Source organism: Drosophila ficusphila, unplaced genomic scaffold, assembly GCF_018152265.1.
Source record: "Drosophila ficusphila isolate 14025-0441.05 unplaced genomic scaffold, ASM1815226v1 contig_412, whole genome shotgun sequence".
NCBI lineage: Eukaryota > Metazoa > Arthropoda > Insecta > Diptera > Drosophilidae > Drosophila > Drosophila ficusphila.
The window spans coordinates 3,091,057-3,112,201 of NW_025064326.1; the positions used below are offsets into that span (position 1 = coordinate 3,091,057).

Here is a 21,145-nt window from a genome sequence, read left to right on the forward strand (position 1 = left end):
GTCCCCAAAACAAGAAATCTCCAGCGATTCCAATTTTGTTGTTGCCCCACTCTAAATCAAGGATTGGCAAACAGTGCGATAAGGCGGAATATTGATTGTAGAACGGCAGCAATGACATTCGCATTCCCACTAGGTCGAACTCTGCCTGGGGTGTAACTAAAGTAGATGATATAGCAATATTCGCGTTGATCACGTTTCCACCGCATGATGGGCGTCTTTTAATTTAGGGGCTGGTTAAGAGAGCGCAGGGGTCTCTTATCTCAGGGTCTTGTGGGGTTTTTTGGTCGCGTATCTCAAATAAAGATAACCACCCAGTTTACAATTTCAGAACTTATAGCTTACACCAAGTCACACGTCATGGAAATTTTTGATGGATATTTCTAATGTTTTTTTTCCCGTAAAATATACTTTTTCTTGATATAGATTTTGAGTTTCCTTTTTTCTTTTTAGCTTTTGGATCTAGTTACGAAACTGTACTTAAATCGACTTCTAGAATCAATGTTATCTTCTGATAGTAGTCAAAAAAGGGGGCTCGTCTTGGCTGTGATAAGGCCCCATTACGACACTCCATATTGTTCAATTGCGTAGAGCTCTTCATGGCCAGAGACTCTCTTGAGATTTGAAAAATATGTAGGGAGAAAAACCTGGTGATAAGTTTAGGAACAGTGGGAGCTTGTCGACGTTAATACTCTAAAAACTAAAAAATAATTTAAGGATTCCAAAAACGAACTCAACTAGCGAGCATAATGAATATTAAATCTGTCTGACAAGAAATGAGGTACTCCTTCCAAGTATATAGGAAACCGAGCATCATCGCTTGAAAACGTATTTTATAGAGCGCCAGCTTAGATCTGTTGGGTTCCTTATCAACCGGAATGCAATGGAATACGAAAAGTGCAATGAATGCAGATGCCAGGGACTGATAGGAGCCCTCGGGACGGGCACTCCGTGCTATTATCATGGCGTTAGTAGCTGCCTGAATCGAAAACGGAACGGAGACCCGTAAAGCATTCAGTTCAACGGTTCGGAAAAACAATGCAGAGCCAGGCGAATCTGAACTGGGGCATCGCTGCGGCGGGTAGGATAACGCAGGACTTCGTCACTGCCCTGGGAACTGTGGAGAAGTCCCGCCACGTCGTGGTGGCCGTGGCGGATGTGGATGGCCAGCGGGCTCAGGAGTTCGCCCAGAGGAACCAGATCCCCAGGCACTACGACGGGTTCGATGCCTTGGCGCTGGACAAGGAGGTGGACGTGGTCTATGTGGGCACCTTGAATCCCTTCCACTATGCCGTGGTCCACTTGATGCTCGCCCGGGGCAAGAACGTCCTCTGCGAGACGCCAATGTGCCTGGCCCTGGAGCAGGCCAAGGAGCTGTATGCTTTGGCCGAGCAGCGGGGCGTGTTCCTCATGGAGGGTAAACTAACCACATCTGAAATTAAAAGTGAATTTAATTCTGGTTATGATTCACTTTCAGGTATGTGGTCACGTTTCTTTCCCAGCTACGCTCGCCTGAGGGAACTCCTGAACAGCGACGTCATTGGGGAGGTGACCCAGGTGAAGATCCAGCACGGCTTCCGCCTCACTCACATGGAGCGGGTCTGCAACCGCTCGCTGGGCGGCTCCATCCTCATGGACATCGGCATCTACGCCCTGCAATTGGGTCAGTTTGTCTTCGGAGTCTCACCCGTGAAGATACTGCCCAGTGGCACGCAGCTGAACAAGGACCGCGTCGATGTGCAGGGTGAGTTCATACTGGACTACGGAGACGGACGGAGACTGCTGGCTTTGGTCACGGGACTGGAGAACCTGGAGAACGATGCCGTCATCACGGGCACCAAAGGCGAGATTAAGGTGAGCTTATCTCGCTGCTTTTCGGGTCTGACCCGCGGGCCAGGGGATTATCAGCGCAGCTGTTGCATCCACACTTTGTTAATCTTCCAGCTGTCGAACTACTGGTGCTGCACCCAACTGAGCCGATCCAATGGTCCCCCGGATTCCTGGCCATTGCCGCGGGCCAAGTTTGACTTCCACTACACGAACACCTGTGGCCTGCGATACGAGGCGGAGGAGGTGCGTCGCTGCATAGAGAAACGGCTGCTGGAGAGTCCGAAATTCACGCATGCCGAGAGTCTGGAACTGATTGCCATCACCGACGAGATGCGACGCCAGATTGGGGTCACCTACGATGCTTGAGCCGTAGGAAAAGTTGCTGAAACTAATTGTAAATATATATCTGAATCGGATTAGGGTTTCCTCATTCAAGTGGCTTGTTATTTTGTATTCAATATTTATTTAAATAATTGCAATTATTTTCTTTATCGTTTTCATTTTTTCTGCTTTTGTCGTTATCAAGTTGCATATACATACTTCTAAATCGTACTGCATGTTGTGGTTTCTGTTGTCTGTTTTTCTTTTGCTGCCGTTTTCCGTTGTTGGTTCATTAAGGCTAATACGCTAAAGGTCAGAAATGAGGAACTTAAGAGCTAAAAGAATACTTAAACGCAGCTAAATCGAGGATAAATCTACAAAGGCTCGTACAATCCATTAGGAAATTAATTGGCTTGGTAACTAAATGCAAATACAAAACAAAAATCGGCTTTCGATCGATTTCAGTTAAGCTGGGTTAAATCAGATTTGACACACAGAATTTTGGGGAAGGTTTCGGGGCTCTCAGCTCATTAAATTCATTGGAGCTATGCTATAAACGAGGTTAAAAGGTGTCCTTCCGTGGTTTGTTCGTTTTAGATTACACAAAGAAAAAAAATTAGGAGAAGAGAACTTGATTTTGCGAATGAAACATAACTTAAGCAACAAAGTAACTAAATTACATTATGTACTTAGAGGCTAATTAGAATTTAACAATAAAATGATTTATACAAGGCGGTCTGGGCCCCATTGCGGTGGCCCTCGCCGCTACTTAAGAGGTCTCCTGAAATCGAGGAGTGACGCCAAAGCTGTTCATTTTGATTCCTGCCCCTGTTCGTCCTTCGTCCTGCTCCCAACCTTTGCCAACCTTTGCCAGCCACACCTGCCGCCGCCTTAAACGTAATGAAGTCTTTTGCTGTGTAAAATTGCTATAAAAACTATTCCCAGCTCTCTCGGTGCGCCTCCTATTTCGATTTACGGGTGGGTCTTTTATGCGCTTTGTAAAATTCTCAGGAAGTTTTTCGGAAAACATAGATACAATTTCAATTGGATTGGATAAAAAGGGGTATTTACAAACTATTTTCTTCACATTTTTACTTAAATACTTTCATAAATATTCTTCTTACTGAAACTAGGGAAACATAATGCAAAGGGTTAATTTTCAACAAGTATAAAAGGAATTTTCTTCTGTTTTGCAAAATTCTTGATACTAAAATCTTTTTCATTTTTAATCTAACAACTTTTGGCATACTTTTAAAGTAAAATAAAACTATCTTGAGGGCGAACGTAGAACTAAAGCATCCAATTAAAAGTTACTGAGAATTGTCCAAAGAAGTAAACTGCACCTTATCTAAGGAATCATCCCTACAAATCGACCCAGCCCCAATCCGATTTGCTGGTGCGTTCCCTGCTTTAGGTGGACTCGCTCAAGGCCTGATGATGCTGTTCTAGCGGCTGGCGTGGCTGAGGGGCTGTTGGAGGAGCAGGTGCAACCGGCAGGGCCAACGTGGTCATCGGCGGCAGCTTGCTCTCCACCACGGCGACGATGGGCGCGGGATTCACGAGCGGCGGGGGCAACGCCTCGAAACTCATGCATCCACGCTGCTGGCCATCCTCCACAATGGGCGGTGTGTCGATGGAGTCAATGGTCGACGTGCTGGACGTGTTTCTCCCACCGCTAAATCCCTCCGAAACGGCCACCAACGCGGCGGTGGTGTTGCGGTTGTGCTGCAGCAGATCGTTGATCTGGGAGAGGCGCGAGGAACTGGCGATCGGTGTGCTCAGGCTGATAAATTCATTGCCGTTGGCTGGGGAAGCGGTGGTGGAGCCTGCGGCCGAAGAGGTCGCTGCCGCTCCACCTGGATTACCCACGAGCCGCGTCGACGAGACGGAGGTGGACGAGGCGGCCGTCATGGAGACAGCGGTGGTCTGGTAAAGAGCATTGCTGGAGGCGGTTGTGGTGGCATTTCCGTACGGCGGCACCGAGGGCACCGCACAGGAACTGTAGGCGCAGGAGCTGGTTGCTCCGGAGGCGACAGCGGCGGCGGGCGACGTCGAGTGCTGCTGGTAGGCGGTTTGATAGGAAGTGATCTGTGATACAAACAAGTTAAGTGGGCTTTGGAGAGGAGTCAAGGTTCATCTTCTCCTACCTGTGTGCTGCCGTAGCTAAGCGACTGATATAGCTCTCCGTACGAGGGCGTGGCATTGCTGCCACTGGCAAAGAGGCCCGAGTCCAGGCTGTCCAGCTGGGCGTAGGTCGCGTAGCTCTGGCTCTGCGCCTGCTGCTGTTGGGGATTCCCCTGTCCCGCAGTTGGAACGCCCTGCTGCTGGTAGTAGCTCACACTGCTCTCGGGCGTGTAGGCCGGCGAAGCGTAGCCGGAACTGTAGTTGGATTGCGTTTGCAGGAAGTACGCGGATGCCGTGGCGGACGTTCCCACCGGGGAGTAGCTGAGGCTCTGCTGCGACTGCTGCTGCGTCTGCTGCTGCTGGAGATGGCCCCCCTGAACGCCCTGCACCGATCCCTGTCTCTGCTCCAGGTCCAGTCGCATCACCGTGTGGATGTAGTGGGTGCGCACCCTTGTCGGATTGAACTCCACCCGGCCGACTGTGTTGCCGCAGGCTTCGCGAGTGCAGCCGCAGGGGAACATTGCCCGGTCTACCTGGCACTTGATGCCCGCCTGGCTGCAGGCGCAGGTCTCCGGATCGCAGAACTCCCTGCAGGAGCAGCCGCAGACTTCCCTCGAGTTTCGGATGTCCCGGCACTCGCTCTTCTCGCTGGCATCGATCTTCCGCACGCCAGCTGCCTTCAGCAGGGCTCTCCTCTGCTTGGGCGTCACGGGCTGCAGGAAGCCGTTGGAACCGTCCTCCGCATCCGAGCCACTGCCCTCGCTTAGGTAGTCCTCCTCGGACTCCTCGCTGTCGTCGCTGCTGGAACCGCGGGGCTGGAGTTCCTGGTTCTGGTTGCGATGTGCTCGCCTCAATTCCGCCGCGTGCTCGGCCAGTGACATCGTCTTGAAGGCTATATGCCGGGCACCCATGCCCAGGGTGCATCCGCCAGCAGTGGGCACGCAGCTGAAGCCCTGTTGTCGTGGGAAATAGTACACCTTCACCTCGTCGAAGTTGATGGATCGCTTGGTCCGCTTTTTGGGCAGTCAGGGGAGGAGCAGACATGTCGGGCACCAGGTCTATAGCGTCGCTCTCCGAGTCCTCCAATCTTCGCTTGAGATTAGATCTAATGGGTTTGGTTTCCTGCTTCTCCTGGACTTCCTGCTCGGGCTCCTTCTCCGCCTGATCCTTGAGCAAAGCGGAGGTCTCGCTGCCCAGTCCAGAATCTGATCCTCCATCTCTCAGCTCGTCTTCCTTCGATTTTGCAGGCTTTGCGGGCTGCAAGGATGCCTGCTTAGCAGATGCCACTTGCGCTGAACTGGTGGCCACTTCCGTTTCGCTGTTCAACTTCAGCCAGAGCAACTCGCCACTGGTGTCCACCTCCTCGTTCGTGGTGACCGACGAGGAGTCCAGGATGTTGTCTATAGCCAGTGGGTCCTCGGAAACGGCGTCAGAGGCTATCGAAGAGTTGAGATCGGCATCGCTGAGCACGATTATCTCGTTGTTCGGATAGTTCTCCAGCTCCAGAAACTGCTCCTCTAGTTCGGTGTCCGCAGGACCGTGGGCAAAGTCCGCCAGTTCGTCGTCCAGCTGCTCCAGGGGCAAAGGCAAGGAGGCCAGGGCCTTTGCCTTGGCTGCATGCACCTTCGTGGCATCGATTATGGAGGTCTTGATCTGCCTCTCGATGTCGTCTTCGTCGTCGTCGAGTTGGGGTAGGATACGAAGCTGCTGCGGCCGCTGCTCATCCCCTCGATCCTGGCTCTGCTGCCCATCCCCCTGATCCCTTCTGTCGCCTTCGTCGTGGGCGCTCAAACTGGGAGGTGCCTCCCTTTGGCCGGCTGTCGTATTTCCAGATGGGCTGAACATATTGGAGCCGCTAGCATTTTTTTGTATGTACGTGAATATCTTTTTGATAGGACTGAACATGCTCTACGTGTCGAGGTCACCGAAACTGGGCCCAAAAACCACTTGTGCTTTCTAGATCTCACAGGTTCCTTCGGTCATCTGCAAGTAATTTGAATATCGAGTTTAAAATGTGTCAAAGGGAAATTTCCATGCAAAAAGCCACAAGTTTCGGATCAGGTGTGTATATACAGCACTCTCAAGGGTAAAAGGGAGGTTCTTTTAAACCTCAGTGTAATTAAAACTACAGTAAAAATTCCTCAAATTATATATTAAATTGATCATCATCCTGTTAAAACATTTTTTCTGTGTACGTGTAATAGTTTAAAAATATCTTCAGCTTTATTAGCTTTGTTTTTCATTAAAGTTAACTTCTTCGAGTGAGCACTGTATTTGGCTGGGTGTGTGTGGGTGTGCAGAATCCTTTGAAATCCTGGATCCACGAGAATGTTGCTCACAATTAAAACCCCAACCGAAAAGTGGACATACTTCTAATTAAAATCAATATTGATTAGCTGATTTTTAAGAGCCCACCTTTGCGGCTTTGTGTCCGCTTTTGGACCAACGAAAGGACTCGCAAGATCGGTGAGGATTATCCTTTTTGGAATTTGCGTTGCAGCTGCGATAAAAAAAACGAACTAAGAGCGAGAGAGATGACGAAAGGCGCAACTGTGTGCGTGCGTGTGCGGTGCTTTGCAACTGTGTGCGTGCAGGAGGCGCAGGACGCGATTTTAAGCTCTTTTCGAATAACTTATTCCTGTCACACGCGATAAGTCCCTGGTCCCGTGTGCCTACTCCTTCAACGGGTATATTAAATTAAATCCGATAGTTTTGCACTTTTTCACACTTTTTCTCACTTTTTTCTCTCGCAATGTTATTACTTCCATTCCAGTGTGACCGCAGCGGGGCTACTGAAACATTCCAAAGGACTCTCGAAAGTACACTCGAATATACCATTAAAATACCATAAATATACAGAGTAAAAATAAGCGCTTAGTACAAGGGGTGTGGTGTACATAATGGCAAATTAGCCGAGACTCAAGTCCAATGCTATTGTAAAAGTGTGACCATGGGCGCTCGGCATGGGAAATATACTAATCATATGAATACGTAATTAGTGGAAAATTTTGTAGCTTTTATTCGCAAAATAAGAAGTTACAGTAAAATCCAACAAGTTTTTGTCTTGTTAAAATGATTAAGTCAAGGGCTAGGTTAAAATTCATAAGTTACTGCTTACAATTTGAAGTCACGTAAAAATCATACAACCTTTAGTGACGTCAGAATCAAAAATACGATGAGAAATTCAAATCTCAGCGAAAAAACTATTAAAAGTTAAGCAAATCAGTGCTGAGAACCAACAAAATATATAAAATATTATTTTTGAATTTTTTTATCATTCTCCAACCAAATTCGTTACTCAGGGCAGAATATATATAGAATAAGGGATATTATAATTTTCGAAATTAATTAGATGTTCATGAGGATTCTTGTCAAAATGAAAATTTCCCAAACTTAAAAATCCCGCGTAAATTAGATCGTTCACAGACTTAGTCACAGCTAACTGTGGATGTAGCCGAGTGAATATGATATCTTTGGACGGTGCCCTGGCTAGCTTATAAGGTGTAGTCGTTGGGTTAGGAGGGTGTGACGGCTAAATGGAAAAACCCGAAACATCGATTAGTTTCATCAAATCAGCAAAGAGTCGATTTTGAAACATCGATACCATCGACTTGAGAACGATGTTTTTGCAGCTTAGGTATTTCCAGAGTCGGGCACACTGATAAAAATTGCAAGAAAGTTGTAAGTTAAGTTTACCAAAATCCTACGCAAATAAAATCGACCAGCCTAGTGACGAAAGCGAGAAAAACACGATAGTGACCGAGGGTACATGTGGAAAATAGCCAGCAACGCCCCACAGCGGTGACGTCGCCCTGGAAATCGACAAAAACAAGACTTGCGACGAACTTCCGAGAGGCGAGTCGTCAGTCGCTGTCTATCTCCCTCTTCGCTCGTTTTGTTTCGTTTCTTGGGGCTGCCTTGGGACACAGAATTAATCGGAGAAAAACGTAAATTCAAGTATTTAATTGCATTGCAGTGCGCGTTAAAAGTGCGTAAATCAGCAAAAGTGAAGTGGTTTTGCGTTGTTGTTTTCGCTCTTCCCGTAATTAATTAAGAAAGTTGTGTAAAAATTTTTTCGCCCCATCCGCCATAGTGCCAGTGTAAGAGTGAGCGCGATAGATGGCCCTGAATTTTTGGGTGCGTTGCCCAACGGAGCGGGCGCCAGAATGAGATGGGCATATGACCAGCTTGACGACAGTGGGCATAACAACTAAAATAGTGCTCGATTGTCTTGTTAAAAGATAAAGAAATTGCAGGTGCACTGGGCTTCACATAAAGCTGATCAGTCGGATCGGTCCCCATTATCAGTTGATTTATCAGGGCTTTAACCGCATAACTAAGACGAAAATCATTCTTCTTTGTTCCGCTTGTTTTGCGTCTTAAAAATTAAGAGAGTGCTTGTGTATGTGTTTGTATTTATCTGCAATCCGTTTCTTATCGTGCCAGTCTCCTGCAGAAAACTCCCCCCGCCTTTCCTCTAAACGAGTGTGTTTCTTTAAGCCAAAATGTAAACAAAATTTCATCGTCATTTGTTCGCATTTAACAATTGTTTATTTAGTCTTTTTCGCTCACTTTGCAAAAAGAGAGGACCATTATTGTCAATAGAAGACATATTCAACGAGTAGTATGTGTGATTGTAAGTTTAAGCTAAATGTATTCTCCATTTTTTAGTCGTGCTTGGAATATTCGTGCTGAGAAAATGCTGAGAAAATTGCACTTGTTGACTTTTCGAGTGAGGCGGTACAATCACGAGCACCTTGATAGGTCAAACAGGCAAATGTTTGTACATTAAAAAGTAAAGTATACTTTAATGTATCCTTGCATATATTGAAGCGCTCCATTTTTTCAAATAGTTTTTGTTATTATTATTGAAGCCTCGATTATAGTTTTATTTTTTTAATTGTTTAATGTGTTATAGAATTTAAGCCATACTAGAGTGACCTTTGTTGTGGCTGCATGGTGTAGTTCCTGTGGCTCTCATGCTCTCTTTTAATTCGCTTGTACTGGTACGTGTGAATGACGCATCGTCAGCTGTTCTAAAAGAACCGTCATTTCCTCCGGAGCCCACCGTTGAACGTTGTTTTATATTTTATTGAATTTTCCGCAGACGAGCGCGAAGGCCAGGTCTTTTGTTAAAGTGTCTTAAAGCTTTGGTATGACATGGAAATTGGATATAAATAAATTAATATATTTTCCGGTGAGTTGTACTCTGCCAGCTGTCTGCTAAACATGGAAAATTTTGCACTAGTGCATCGAAACGCGGCTTGTTTTAATTTAATTTAAGGTTTTTTGTGTAGATATAATAAAATGCAAAATACATACGTCATTTGGTGGACAACAAAAGTAATTGTAGGTAAAATGTCTTTATCGAAAGTGAGAGAAAATTTGGAAAAGAGAGCAAATTTGCCGCTTGAATACATGTGTGTGGGACTGTGCACTTTGCTCCAAAGTCTCTGAACAAAAACAATAGAAGAGGCGAAAGGGAGAGGGAGTGACAAACAATTGTTGACTGACTGCATTTTTAATGTCAAAGAGAGGACCTGCATATTTTGCTCTCGCTACGTTAATTTAATAACGCCACACAGCAACAACAACATGTTTGTAACGCTTTGACTTTCTCCGTGTCTCCTTTAGTTTATTTTGCATTGATTTTTATCACAGCTTCCGCCCTCACTTGCCTCTCAATCTCTTTCGCTTTAAGTTTGTTTCTCTCCATAAAATAAACAAGATACGTGTAGAATTCCATCCCCCGATCTTTGTAGATTTATCTCCACTGCTCAGTCTGGCTTCAATGTGTTAATTAATTTTTAGCCGGGAATCCGAGGTTCCCAACGTCTGTTGTTAAAAATTCAAATTATGAAGCGTGCGAAGCTTTTAAAGACAACACTAACATATTTCAGTTATATAAAAACTTTAAAAAATCACCTATTTTTCAATCGAAGCGGTGGGATAGAGATTGATCAGCACTTTAGAAAAAAAACAAGGGGCCAATGTGGCGTATGATTCATTGGAGTTTAACTGATAACAAATAGATTGTGAAAGCCGCACGCATAATTTGAGGCGTCCCCTAACCTATACTATATAAAACACATATGTATAGCACCCGCCCTCGAAATATTTTTATCAGAAAATGTGTACATTATCATTTTCTAGTAGCTCAAAGGAGCTGCAATAAAAGTATTGGGGTATGAAGATAACTTCGATTTCCCATACCTTCACCGATAAGAACTTTTTAGTTTTGTTTCATTGTAAACCCCTCATCTATCGCCTGGAAATTGGCGGAGAAAGGAAAAACAATAATTGCGCCTAAACAACATTTTTAGGGTTTCCCGATTGTGTTTGCCTAAGTATTTTTAGTTCTTGCTGTGTTGCTTTTGGCACATGCAATTAACTATGTTTGTGAGTGTTTGAGGCCGACACGCAAGCAAAAATCTAAGCACAGTTCTTGAAATTGAATAACTCAATTTTTACTCTGCCGGAAGTGGCATGTGATTTAGTATTGTTATCAGTATAAATATTTTGCCATGTTTCAGAATTTTTAAAAATTTTGATTTATGCATAGACGCATTTTTATACTACGAGATTTTATGGGGCGTATTGCTCTCGATTTATCGATTACCATTATCAGTCATTCAGTTTATTTTTGGTTTCTTCCCGTTCGGAAAAAGCGTGGCGGCCTATTATGCATATTGTCGGACATATTGAATTAAATTTATTGGGCTTGTCGGCGACGTCATTAAACAAACGAAGGCGCCACTCTGTCCCTTGATGTTTTGCGTTGGGCTTGTCGTACGTGGAAACAAAATACCCATTTTAGTTGAGATCACATTAGGGAGTTCAATATGTTTAATACACCTATTAAAAAACAGTCTTAAAAAAGGATAACAAACAGCGTAGATAATATGACTTACAATTTTATTGTAGATACTAACTCCCTGTCATTTTTTCCAGATTCCAAATCCACATTCGCCAGCAATCTTTCCGATAAGCTTACTCAGCAGAGGGAGTGAGTTGCAGTAACCGTCCGTAGAACCAATCACCAGTTGCCATCTCAGAGGAGGAAGACCGGGTCCGATTCAATCCAAACCAAACCCATCATGGCAACCACACCACGCAGCGGCGGTGCCAGCGGCACTGGAACGGCGCAGCGACCAAACGGCACCTCGCAGAACAAAAGTTGCCAATTCAAGCTGGTGCTCCTCGGCGAGTCCGCCGTGGGCAAGTCCTCCCTGGTGCTGCGCTTCGTCAAGGGACAGTTCCACGAGTACCAGGAGAGCACGATAGGCGCGGCCTTTCTCACACAGACCATTTGCATAGAGGACACCGTCGTCAAGTTCGAGATCTGGGACACGGCTGGCCAAGAGCGGTAATTGTCGACACTTTATCCCTTTATCATAATAGTTCCTTACTGAATCCTGACTTTATCTAACTCTACAGGTACCACAGCTTAGCCCCCATGTATTATCGGGGAGCGCAGGCCGCTATCGTCGTCTATGATATACAGAATCAGGACAGTTTTCAGCGTGCAAAGACTTGGGTCAAGGAACTGCATAAACAAGTGAGTGTCATCATCGCGTTTACTCTTAATTCCGCTTCCACCATCAAGGTCAATGCTATCTTGCGCAGAGCGCTTCATCATTGAATGAATGTAAATTCGCTTTGTTGCTGCTTTTCAAGTGCCCCCCAGTGGGTGCACTGAACTTGATTTCAGAAACTCGGCATTCGTTCACGCCCCATTGCTTTTATTTGTTTTCCTTGGCCATGTTTGAGTAGAATTCAGGCCTTATAACCTATGGCATGCTCCAAACAGACTTTGAAAACGCCTTAAGCAACGTTGACTAGTTAAGAATGCTTCTGATAATCCTTTTCTCTTTAGGCCTCACCAAACATTGTCATTGCGCTGGCCGGCAACAAGGCAGATCTGTCAAGCATTCGCGTCGTGGAGTTCGATGAAGCGAAGCAATATGCCGAGGAGAACGGGCTGCTGTTCATGGAAACATCCGCCAAGACGGGCATGAATGTCAACGACATTTTCTTGGCCATTGGTAGGCTATTAATGACCCAAGCGAAACAGACAGGAAACTTTGCTAATCACTTTCCTAATTACAGCCAAGAAACTACCTAAGAACGATGGCGCCAACAATCAGGGAACCAGCATAAGGCCGAATGGGAACGAAACAAATCGACCGACGAACAACTGCTGCAAGTGATGTCCCTTTGTAGGTTAGTCCAGCCCACTTCCCAAAAGATTGTTCTCATTACTAACATGCGCCTTTGGTTTTCTAGAAAATGAAATTTCCAACGAGAGATTTGAAAAGTTTATGCTGATAATTATAAATAAAAAAATTATTTAAAAATTTAACAGAATCGGAAAGAGATACCTAAAGCCGGCTTTCCCAGGGGAAAGTAATTTCATTTTAGAGCCACAAAACAATAATGATAAAGACCGCCTAATAAGAATTATAAATCCCCAACCTAAAACAAAGTTAGTTACAAGTTCCCACACCTCGATTTACCCAATTAGACTTGATATCTGTCCAAAAAGAAAACCAAACTGACACGCCCCCACAATTGAGCTAAACTATCAGTATAATATGAACATAAACCATTTCAAATAACAACGCAAAATAATAAAAATTGAAGAGAAAGCGCAGAAGGTTTTTGCAGAGTTCATCGTGTCGTAGAATGTTTGAAATTGTATTGTATAAAAAAGAGAAACCGGAAAGGGAGGATTCCAGTTGCAGTTGTTCTCAGCAGCGTTCCAAATAAAGAAACAAACACCACAAGGAGCAAAAATTCAGGCCAGCGGCTAAAGATCTTCGCTCGCCTCGGTCTGTGGCAATGTGTGTGTCTCTCCGGCTCCGAAGCTCGGATTCCGGATGCGGATTGCGTTCTAATACGGATGCGAGTGCGGATTCGACTCCGGGTCGCGGCGGACACGTGTGATAGTTGCAATTTATATAAATTATATATACACATATGAAAATGAAACAAAACAAAAACCACAAAAAAACAATTATGCATAATTTTACCTTTTTTTAATTCGTCTTGCGTTGAACTATTTTCCACATTCTAGCAACAATCGAAGATTTAATGCTACTATCTTTAAACATAAACGAGAAAGGAGAAACTATCGTAAACCATTAAAAATTAAACTTACATCTAGTATGCAATTAAGCGGAGGAAGTAAAGTGAAATCTTAAACATAAACCTTGAAATACTTTACCATAATGCAAAGAGAAAACAAACGTAAATAAAACGAAACGAACAACACAATACAACAACTATTTGTTTAAATCGTTCCAAAAACATCTATGATTTGATATTGAAATCGAATCGGATGCTTATTTCTTTCCAATTTATAATTTTTATGTTGTCTGTATGTATTTAAATTTAACATTTATAAATTATAATAAATGAAAACATCGTATATACTTATATGTATATGAATCCGTATATATATAATGTCATTCGATTTGAATCGAGAAAACAAACAGATTTAATTGGTGTTATTGGGGTTCCTGAAAACTCTCGGAAGTTGATATTAAAATTATGTCATTGGAGCTAAGCTAGTATCCATGTATAGTCATCCAGTGAATAAAAATCGGTGGATGACTAGTATTCATTGAGCCTGAGAGGGAAATTATAAATATGTATGTACTCAAGGGTCGATTTAATTAGTTTTGAGTTGTAACCCTTTAAATGCGGTTCGGTCAGCGATGGAGTCAATATTCTGTTTTGATTTGGTCATTCTGGGTAACTCCAACGTGGGAAAGTCGTCCTTGCTCTCGCGCTACGTATATAACAATCTTCCTGAACAAATTCAAAACACATCGGGAGTGGAATTTCTGAAAAAAACTATTTTTGAACCTCAAATAGTTGCCAGACTGAAGATCTGGGATACTGCGGGTCAAGAGCGGTGAGTATAAGGAAAATGAGTCAAAGATGAGAACAAATATTTGATTCAGTAAAAAAATATGTATTACATTTTACTCTGACCAGATTTAGGAATATAATACGAACACATTATACAAACTCCGAGGGTGCCCTGTTGGATTACGATATTCACGATCGGGATAGCTACAATGATGCCATAAAATGGGCCGAGGAACTCAATGATTGGGTTTAAAATGGAACTTGCTTTATGCTTCATAGAATTATAAATTTATATTACTTCCAGACAAAACAACCACGGAAGGTTTTAGCCCTAGTGGGCAACAAGGCAGATATATCCCATAATCGAGTTGTAACCACCAAGGAGGCAGAAAAATATGCTGAGCGGAATGGATTAATCTTTTGGGAAACATCCGCAGCCACAAACTTGAATATCAACAGGTGTTTTCTAGAAGTAGGTTAGTTGATTAGTGATTGTTTTTATTACCTTTTTAATTTTTGCATACCGTTATTTCAGCGATAGCTATAAAAGATGCGAACATATTTATAAAGCAAAAACAATCTTCTTGGTACTTGTAGCAGGATGATTCCAATACCCCAAATAAAACAAGAGCTGACTGTTAAGTTTATTAACCTTTTCTAATTCCCTTTTGTTTTTTTATTTAAAATTATAACTGATTAAGATTTCTCTCGAAATAAATACATACTTAACGTACAGTTTTGGTTACAATTTTCATTTGGTTTCGTATTGTATAAGTAGTGTATATATTTGTTTGTTTGTATCTTTCTCGCTACTTGGTTTTCCATTTATAAGAATAATTATATTGTATGACTAGCATAGATTTTCGGTATGCGTCTTGATTTGTTTTGTTAGAATAGTCGATTTCGATTTAAAGTTAGTTTAAGGTAAATCAAAGAGAGTATACGCTAACTTACTACAAGGCAACTAAATGGCTTCAATCAGGAGATTTTTATGCTTTATAACGATAACAGGGGGACCATATCTACCTTACTAACTAAATGTAAAAGTTGCAAAAACTAAAATGGCAGAAACTTGTTAGGGGCAGTTTTCGTAGATAGAAGAGAATTTAAATTTTGGGAAACAGGGTGAGATTCGATTAAAGGGAATAATTAATTAGTTTTTCATAACACAAGTGCTAACGATTGCATAACAAAAAGTTGGCTCAACCAAAACAATATACAGATAAGTTAAATTGCATTTTGGATCGTTATCCAGTTTCTTTTTTCCAATTGAAATATCACTTACGTAAGAGAAGTATATATCTGTATCTGGTATCGGTATTTTCTAGATTTAGATCCTAGTCTACAATTTTGTCTTTCTTAGTTTTGCTTTTGGTATTGTTTTGATAAACCAGTTAATTTGTTGTTTGTTTCCATGGTTTAAGTCTAAACATTGTCTTTTTTTTGTTTTTCATTTATTTCTATAAAATTTACAAAATTACGTTCCTTTTCTTGTCTTTTTTCGTCTGTCTTTTATCGATAGCTTTGCCCAAAACTGTGTGTATATATTGATTCCAGGAGGGGATTCCCCCATTTCCTATATAAACTCGCTTATCACTTAGCTTACAAGTAGTACTCTCTATATATCGCGTCGTTATTTAGCTTCTCAAGAAGATTGCAAATCTTGAAAGTCCAAAATAATCGAAATGTTCTACAGATTCGTTATCCGATTTTGCCTCGCTTTTGATTTCGTTTCCTATACAATAAGTGGCTCATCGCCGTGCAGATCACAGGATCCGATGTTCTCGCCCTGATACGTCGAGAAATCGCTAATAATCGCTGTGGGCTCGGCTCCGAACTGGATGTCCTGCAGGCAGCCCTTGAAGGGATCGAAGAACCGGCCTTTTGTGCGCCTGCTCACCGAGTCCGAGTTGGGGAAGCCACCTGTTTTAAATAAAAAAGTATAATATGCTCTTATCAGTTTGAATTTGAGTTTAAATTGGCGGCAGTGTTGGGTAAGGCGAATGTGTTGTGGTTAACAGTTCCCAGGCATGTTAACATAACCGTTAACATAAAGTTTTATTTTAACTGTTTTACCGCAAGCATTGGGAAAACCGGATTCTAGTATTTAAGGCTTAAACGGTCGAGATCAGTTTGGACGGAAAACCTTTTCACCTTCTGGTAACACTGATTCGGATCGCGACTGTTCAACAAGTTAACAAGATTTGTTGCAGGTTTCATTTAAAATGTAGTGGTTTGTTTATGTTTTTAAGTTTAAACAAGTGGTGGACAAGTGTTGTTTATAATGTACGTTAAAGTGGATAAGTGATAAGTGATTTGTTTAACGGTGAGTACTTTTATACATATTCTTTCTTTTATTGCACTTTGTAGTTGTTTATGTTTGTGTGTTTTAAAAGTTCTAAAAAACGACTAGTTTTTTTTTTTGCAACCGAAAGCGGGCTAATTAAAATTTTGTTTGTATGCTTTACCAAAGTAAAAGATAAAAGAGATATGTAGTTTTTTTTTACAAAGCATTTAGTAATATAACCGGTAAGACAATTAATAAACCGACATTGAATAAAACGGGCATAAGAAAAATTAATCAATGTTAAATTTAGGTTGGGATTTCCTTTGGAAGTCAAGGTAATTAACCACTATCAAATGCTAAATGCAATTTAGACTTCATGAACTCACCTAAGTAGAAGACATCCTCGTAGCTAATTGTCGGCTCCTTGCTGGAGTTCTTGCGCCTGCCCGCCAGAGCTGTCCTCGGGGTGGTCGAGGCCAAGGACCTTCCGTTCTCGGGCAGCCGCTCCGTGAATATCACCTCGCCGTCCAGCTGGAGCTCCAGCCTGGAGCGGTCCAGCAGGACGCTCGTGTAGTGCCAGGCCCCGTCGGCGATGAACCCACTGGCCGGAGCCCTCACAGTGTCGTTGGTGCTGCCCAGCAGGTTGCTGGCCAGCTTGAGGTGACCCGCCTCCAGTCCCAGGCCCAGGAACTTGCTCCTCTCGTGCTCGCTCCACAGGAGCAGCCCGTCCGGCTCGATCGTGGAGAAGTTCAGCGAAACTTGGATGGCTTCGCGGGGGCGGACGTACAGGGAGGGTCCCCGCCGCTTGTCTTTCATCGGAATCCGCGGCGGCGGCAAGATCAGGTAACTGTTGCCGCGGAAGCTCGGCGTCGTCGGCTTGCTCATGGCTAGAAAATCAGAAAAAATAATAAATACAAATATTATATGGCGGCGGGGAATAAAAGGGGGAAGCAGACACTCGCGTTGCATTAAACATATTGCATGCGGTACCTAATTAAATTACAGCATCAGCTTGCCGCTCCAGCTGCATTGTTCGTCTTCGTCTTTTGTTTCGCTTTATGGATCTTCATCTTCATCTTAAGGCCCTGATCTCGTTTATAGGCCCACCATCAGGTGCCACTTGCTCAACCTTTTTCTAGACTAGTAAGAAGATTTCTTGTTGCTACAAAATGGCAAAAAAATGAACTAACCCCATCCCAAATATAGGGGAGATAGTAACCTTAAAAAGTAGTAGCTTTAAAATAATTTTAAATCCAACATTTCTTATTGTGCACACGCTGTTCACTTCTAGTTTCTCTATCAACTAAAAAAACTTTCCAGATTTTTTCTCGTTATGAATCATCTTCAGAACCTGAACTTGAAGCCGTGATTAATTTTTATTATCATGCAGTTATTAATTTTTCTTCACACTCCTCTCACTTTTTCTACAATTTTTTTCTTCACCACCTTTGTACCTGTAATTTTGTCTATCATCTGTTTGTTCTTCGCTTTCCCCAGCTTCTAATCGTTGTTGATCTATCATCTAAGTTTTCCCATATTTCTTATCGCTTCGTTTTCCCTTTACCGGCTTGCATTTCTTCAATTTCAACTCGCTTTTGTGGCATGTTAATATACAATTTGCTAATAAGTGAAAGGCAGACAGCTGAATCTCCACGAATAACGTTCGATGGATAAAGAAATACAAAAAAACGCATCTGCCGATTTCATATAATCAAAAAGCTTGTTTTGCAGATGCTTGATTGATGTTTTGGTTAGTGCTATTATCATGTTGAATAATGTTGCATTTATGAGGGGGTAATAAAATATTGAAATTACTAAATGGGTGGGTTAAACGATTGTAAGAGCTACTAGAACTTACATATGGACTTACTATACTTAAAAGGAAAATAAAGCAGTAACCATATAAGCAGTTAAAATAGAAAATGTCAAAATATGGAATTAATATAAATTCCTAAATGAAATAACTATGTGTTCTTTTTGGACACAAATGAGAGCATTCAACTTTGAGTCACGGCGAGTTTTAATTATTCTCTAGCTCTATTGCCATTCGGATTTATAGTGTTTTTGCCATGAATCAGAGATCGCTAATTTCTGCTATATATTTCTGGCCAACCGACTTCCTGACCCCGCTGTGCACTGAACCATCCAGAATCCAAATGCCGCCGTTAATGGTTTTTTTCGGTTGCCGTCAATCTCTAATTATAATAATAATGTTGTTCTACTCTGCGGCTTCGAAACTCGTTTGCCCCACAACTCCACACCGAACAAAGCTCACAGAGAGATCATGAAAAAATAATAAAATCACTTCAGCTTCTGTAGGAATTGCGAAAACAAACTTTTACTCGTGACACATTTTCGTGATTTGAACTTGGAGCGGCGGGAAGATTTATGAAACTTGTTTTTCCTCGCCTTAATATGATTTATTGCTATAGTAACTGAAGCACTTTTTGCTGGAAACCCACTGAATCATAAGCTGCACCCAACAAGCTTATGGTTATTGACCTTTCGGCTGCTTCGTAATTTGTAATTGTTACTAAGCACTCACCAATTTCGCAGTAGAAGCCTCCCCATCCATTTGGACACGAGCAGCGTCCGCTCCTCAGGCACCTGCCATTGTTTTTGCACGGGATGAGCTTGCAGGTCTCCGAGTACTCGCATCGGTCTCCTTTGGCGTACTCTGGGCAGATGCAGTGCGGCTGCAGCTTCTCGTCCAGCCAGCAGTGTCCTCCGGACTCGCAGGAGTCTCCGCCGCAAGCGGTGCCATCACAGTCCCGAATGTTGCGAGATTCTGGGTGATAAGCAATGTGAAATGCAAATGTAAGCAGCAGTTCAAATCATTCTGATTTGTAATGGTTACAAAACAGTATTGGTTAAATAATTTATACAAAATATAGAATATATAGATAGAATTTAAAGGAACTGAAAAAGTATCTTTACTTACCCACAATGTTGGTCTCGTTGAGCACAATGCGAGTTCCGCTGACCACCAAACCGCGCACACATCCCCTGAAGGGAATCGGGAATCCGGAGATGGCGTTGTGCGGCAGCTTGGACACATCCTTCAGTCCGCCGATGTAGAGGAGAGAGTCCGGCTCGACCAGGACCTCGGCCGAGGGAGCGAGTGCCGAGGAGGCGCTGCCCTCCACCCACAGGGTGAGCCACCTGCCCCGCTGCGCCATCTTGATCTTGTGCCACTCGCCGATGGCCAGCATCCGGACACTCCGCACCACCGTCACATGGGTGCTGGGTCCCGAGATCCGGAACTCCACCACTCCGCCCTGCAGGGAGAGCGAGACGAAGCCGATTTTCTTGTCCTGGTTGTTGTTCAGGGTGCCGAAGTAGAGGAGCAGTCCCCTCTCCGAAAGCGGACGCAGCTGGAACTCTATGAAGAAGAACTGCACGCGGTGGTGCTCCTCGAAGGTCTTCGATCCCATCAGCGGCACCGGCGAGAAGCTGCGCTGCTTCTCCACCTCGTTGAGCAGCTTCATCACAAAGTGGGTGCTCGGGGTGGTGATCGGCTTCGGGGGCATTAGCTTCTTGGTGAAGTTCCGGTAGCTGACCATTTGGGAGCGCTTGGCGCCCAGCTTGTCGCCTCCGTCGTACAGATATGGCCAGCGAACCGCCAGATACGAGCGTCTTCCGGTGAGGGAAACGTCGCTCAGAGATCGAATTTCTAAGGGATAGAAAATTAAAGAAATTTATAGAGATGAACTAGTCGAATAGTTAAAAGGATGGTGTGTTATCATTTGTGTTTGGAACTTTTGAATGTTTATAAGTTACTTCAATGGTTTTCTGGTTTAATTGTCAACCTACCCTCCTCGCAGTTTTTGCCCGTGCGTCCCACAGGACAATCGCACTCGTAGCCATTCACCAGTGGCACACAAGTGGCGTCCTCGTAGCACTTGTTGTTGAAGGAGTCGCAGGGATTCGTGGGCTGGGCGCACAGCGGACCGTACCAGCCCTCCTGGCAGATGCAACTAATTTGGAAATAGAATTCAATATAAGTTAGTAACTAGGATGGGGAATCGCCAGGGTAAAGCTCACGTAAAGGTTGCTCCATGCTGTAGGCAGGCGCCATCGTGCTGGCAGGCGTGTCGATGGCACTCCCTGGTGCCGCACTGGCCCACCCCGCGACCTCTGACCCCGCGGGTCTCCTGCAGCGGCACCGTGACCTGTCCCGCCTTCAGCTGCACGTCGTATATGCATCCCTGGAAGCCCGAGTGCAGCGGCAAATCATGGGGCAGCGTATTGAAGTTGGCTATCTCATGGCCTCCGAGGTACAGAATAGGCAGCACATCCATGCGGCTGCCACTTCCGGGGGCACGACCCGTGATATTGAACTTCCCGTCCACCGAGAGCCAGGCCTGTCGACCAATGCGACCGACTTTGATTTCGTAGGGAACTCGCGGAGCGTCCAGCCGGAAGTCAATGGGTTTCTGGGTGAAAATGCGACGCGGTCCAGCGCCCAGATTCCAGGTGAGCATTATGTAGCCCTGGATGAAGCTCACCGCCAGGTGGTCGCTCTTCTCGTCGTGGTATCCCGACTGGCCGAAGAAGGCCAGCAGGGAGATCTGCGACATGGTCTGCGGCAGGATCTTGAAGCTCAGCTCGAGGGAGTACTCCAGGGGAATCGGCACTGTGTAGGCCACGAACGAGGACAGTCCATTCACGCTGCCCGAGAAGGAAGGCAGGGCCACCTCAAGATCTGTT

At 44.0% G+C, this 21,145-nt stretch overlaps 6 protein-coding genes and 1 long non-coding RNA gene across 11 annotated transcripts in view; 5 read left to right on the forward strand and 2 right to left on the reverse strand.

Moving 5' to 3' along the window:
• The first annotated feature begins 928 nt into the window (after positions 1-928).
• Positions 929-2,309, forward strand: LOC108092380 (trans-1,2-dihydrobenzene-1,2-diol dehydrogenase). 2 transcript variants are annotated; one of them, XM_017191925.2, is made up of 3 exons: positions 946-1,414; positions 1,475-1,851; positions 1,942-2,309. In XM_017191925.2, exons 1-3 carry the CDS (start codon positions 1,036-1,038, stop codon positions 2,191-2,193), a joined length of 1,008 nt encoding a protein of 335 aa, XP_017047414.1. In that variant the 5' UTR covers positions 946-1,035; the 3' UTR covers positions 2,194-2,309. The 2 variants fall into 2 exon arrangements, with proteins under 2 accessions (XP_043063910.1, XP_017047414.1); XM_043207975.1 differs by having other exon boundaries at positions 929-1,851.
• A 455-nt stretch (positions 2,310-2,764) lies between these two features.
• LOC108092378 lies at positions 2,765-7,093 on the reverse strand. Its single transcript, XM_017191922.2, is given in 4 exon segments — positions 2,765-4,236; positions 4,296-5,294; positions 5,296-6,255; positions 7,011-7,093. Coding segments are annotated over 3 exon segments (2,559 nt in total). The 5' UTR covers positions 6,178-6,255; positions 7,011-7,093; the 3' UTR covers positions 2,765-3,558.
• Positions 7,094-7,843: 750 nt separating this feature from the next.
• Positions 7,844-13,710, forward strand: LOC108092513 (ras-related protein Rab-5B). 3 transcript variants are annotated; one of them, XM_017192133.2, is made up of 6 exons: positions 7,844-7,953; positions 11,224-11,638; positions 11,710-11,830; positions 12,149-12,317; positions 12,382-12,495; positions 12,559-13,710. In XM_017192133.2, exons 2-5 carry the CDS (start codon positions 11,370-11,372, stop codon positions 12,480-12,482), a joined length of 660 nt encoding a protein of 219 aa, XP_017047622.1. In that variant the 5' UTR covers positions 7,844-7,953; positions 11,224-11,369; the 3' UTR covers positions 12,483-12,495; positions 12,559-13,710. The 3 variants fall into 3 exon arrangements, with proteins under 3 accessions (XP_017047622.1, XP_017047621.1, XP_017047623.1); XM_017192132.2 differs by lacking the exon at positions 7,844-7,953 and adding an exon at positions 8,114-8,219; XM_017192134.2 differs by lacking the exon at positions 7,844-7,953 and adding an exon at positions 9,451-9,469.
• Positions 13,711-13,991: 281 nt separating this feature from the next.
• Positions 13,992-14,401, forward strand: LOC122320014 (ras-related protein Rab-6-like). The gene is made up of 2 exons (XM_043207940.1): positions 13,992-14,191; positions 14,275-14,401. Exons 1-2 carry the CDS (start codon positions 13,992-13,994, stop codon positions 14,399-14,401), a joined length of 327 nt encoding a protein of 108 aa, XP_043063875.1.
• Positions 14,402-14,567: 166 nt separating this feature from the next.
• On the forward strand, positions 14,568-14,881 carry LOC108092450. Its single transcript, XR_001771434.1, has 2 exons — positions 14,568-14,624; positions 14,684-14,881. It is a non-coding gene; the product is annotated as an uncharacterized LOC108092450 (long non-coding RNA).
• LOC108092448 (protein eyes shut) overlaps positions 14,787-21,145 on the reverse strand; it is a 49,607-nt gene continuing 43,248 nt past the window's right edge. The window contains exons 9-14 of the mRNA XM_017192033.2: positions 20,480-21,140; positions 20,249-20,412; positions 19,377-20,108; positions 18,981-19,223; positions 16,822-17,322; positions 14,787-16,071 (exon numbers count right to left, since the gene is read on the reverse strand). Coding sequence (XP_017047522.1) covers positions 15,884-16,071; positions 16,822-17,322; positions 18,981-19,223; positions 19,377-20,108; positions 20,249-20,412; positions 20,480-21,140 — 2,489 coding nt within the window. The 3' untranslated portion in view covers positions 14,787-15,883. The remainder of the gene's footprint in view (positions 16,072-16,821; positions 17,323-18,980; positions 19,224-19,376; positions 20,109-20,248; positions 20,413-20,479; positions 21,141-21,145) is intronic.
• Positions 16,296-21,145, forward strand: part of LOC108092449 (MKRN2 opposite strand protein) — a 51,074-nt gene continuing 46,224 nt past the window's right edge. Inside the window, exon 1 of one of the 2 annotated variants that reach the window (XM_017192035.2) lies at positions 16,296-16,474. The gene's annotated coding sequence lies outside the window, so the exon portion shown is untranslated. The remainder of the gene's footprint in view (positions 16,475-21,145) is intronic. The other variant, XM_017192034.2, reaches the window with a different exon arrangement.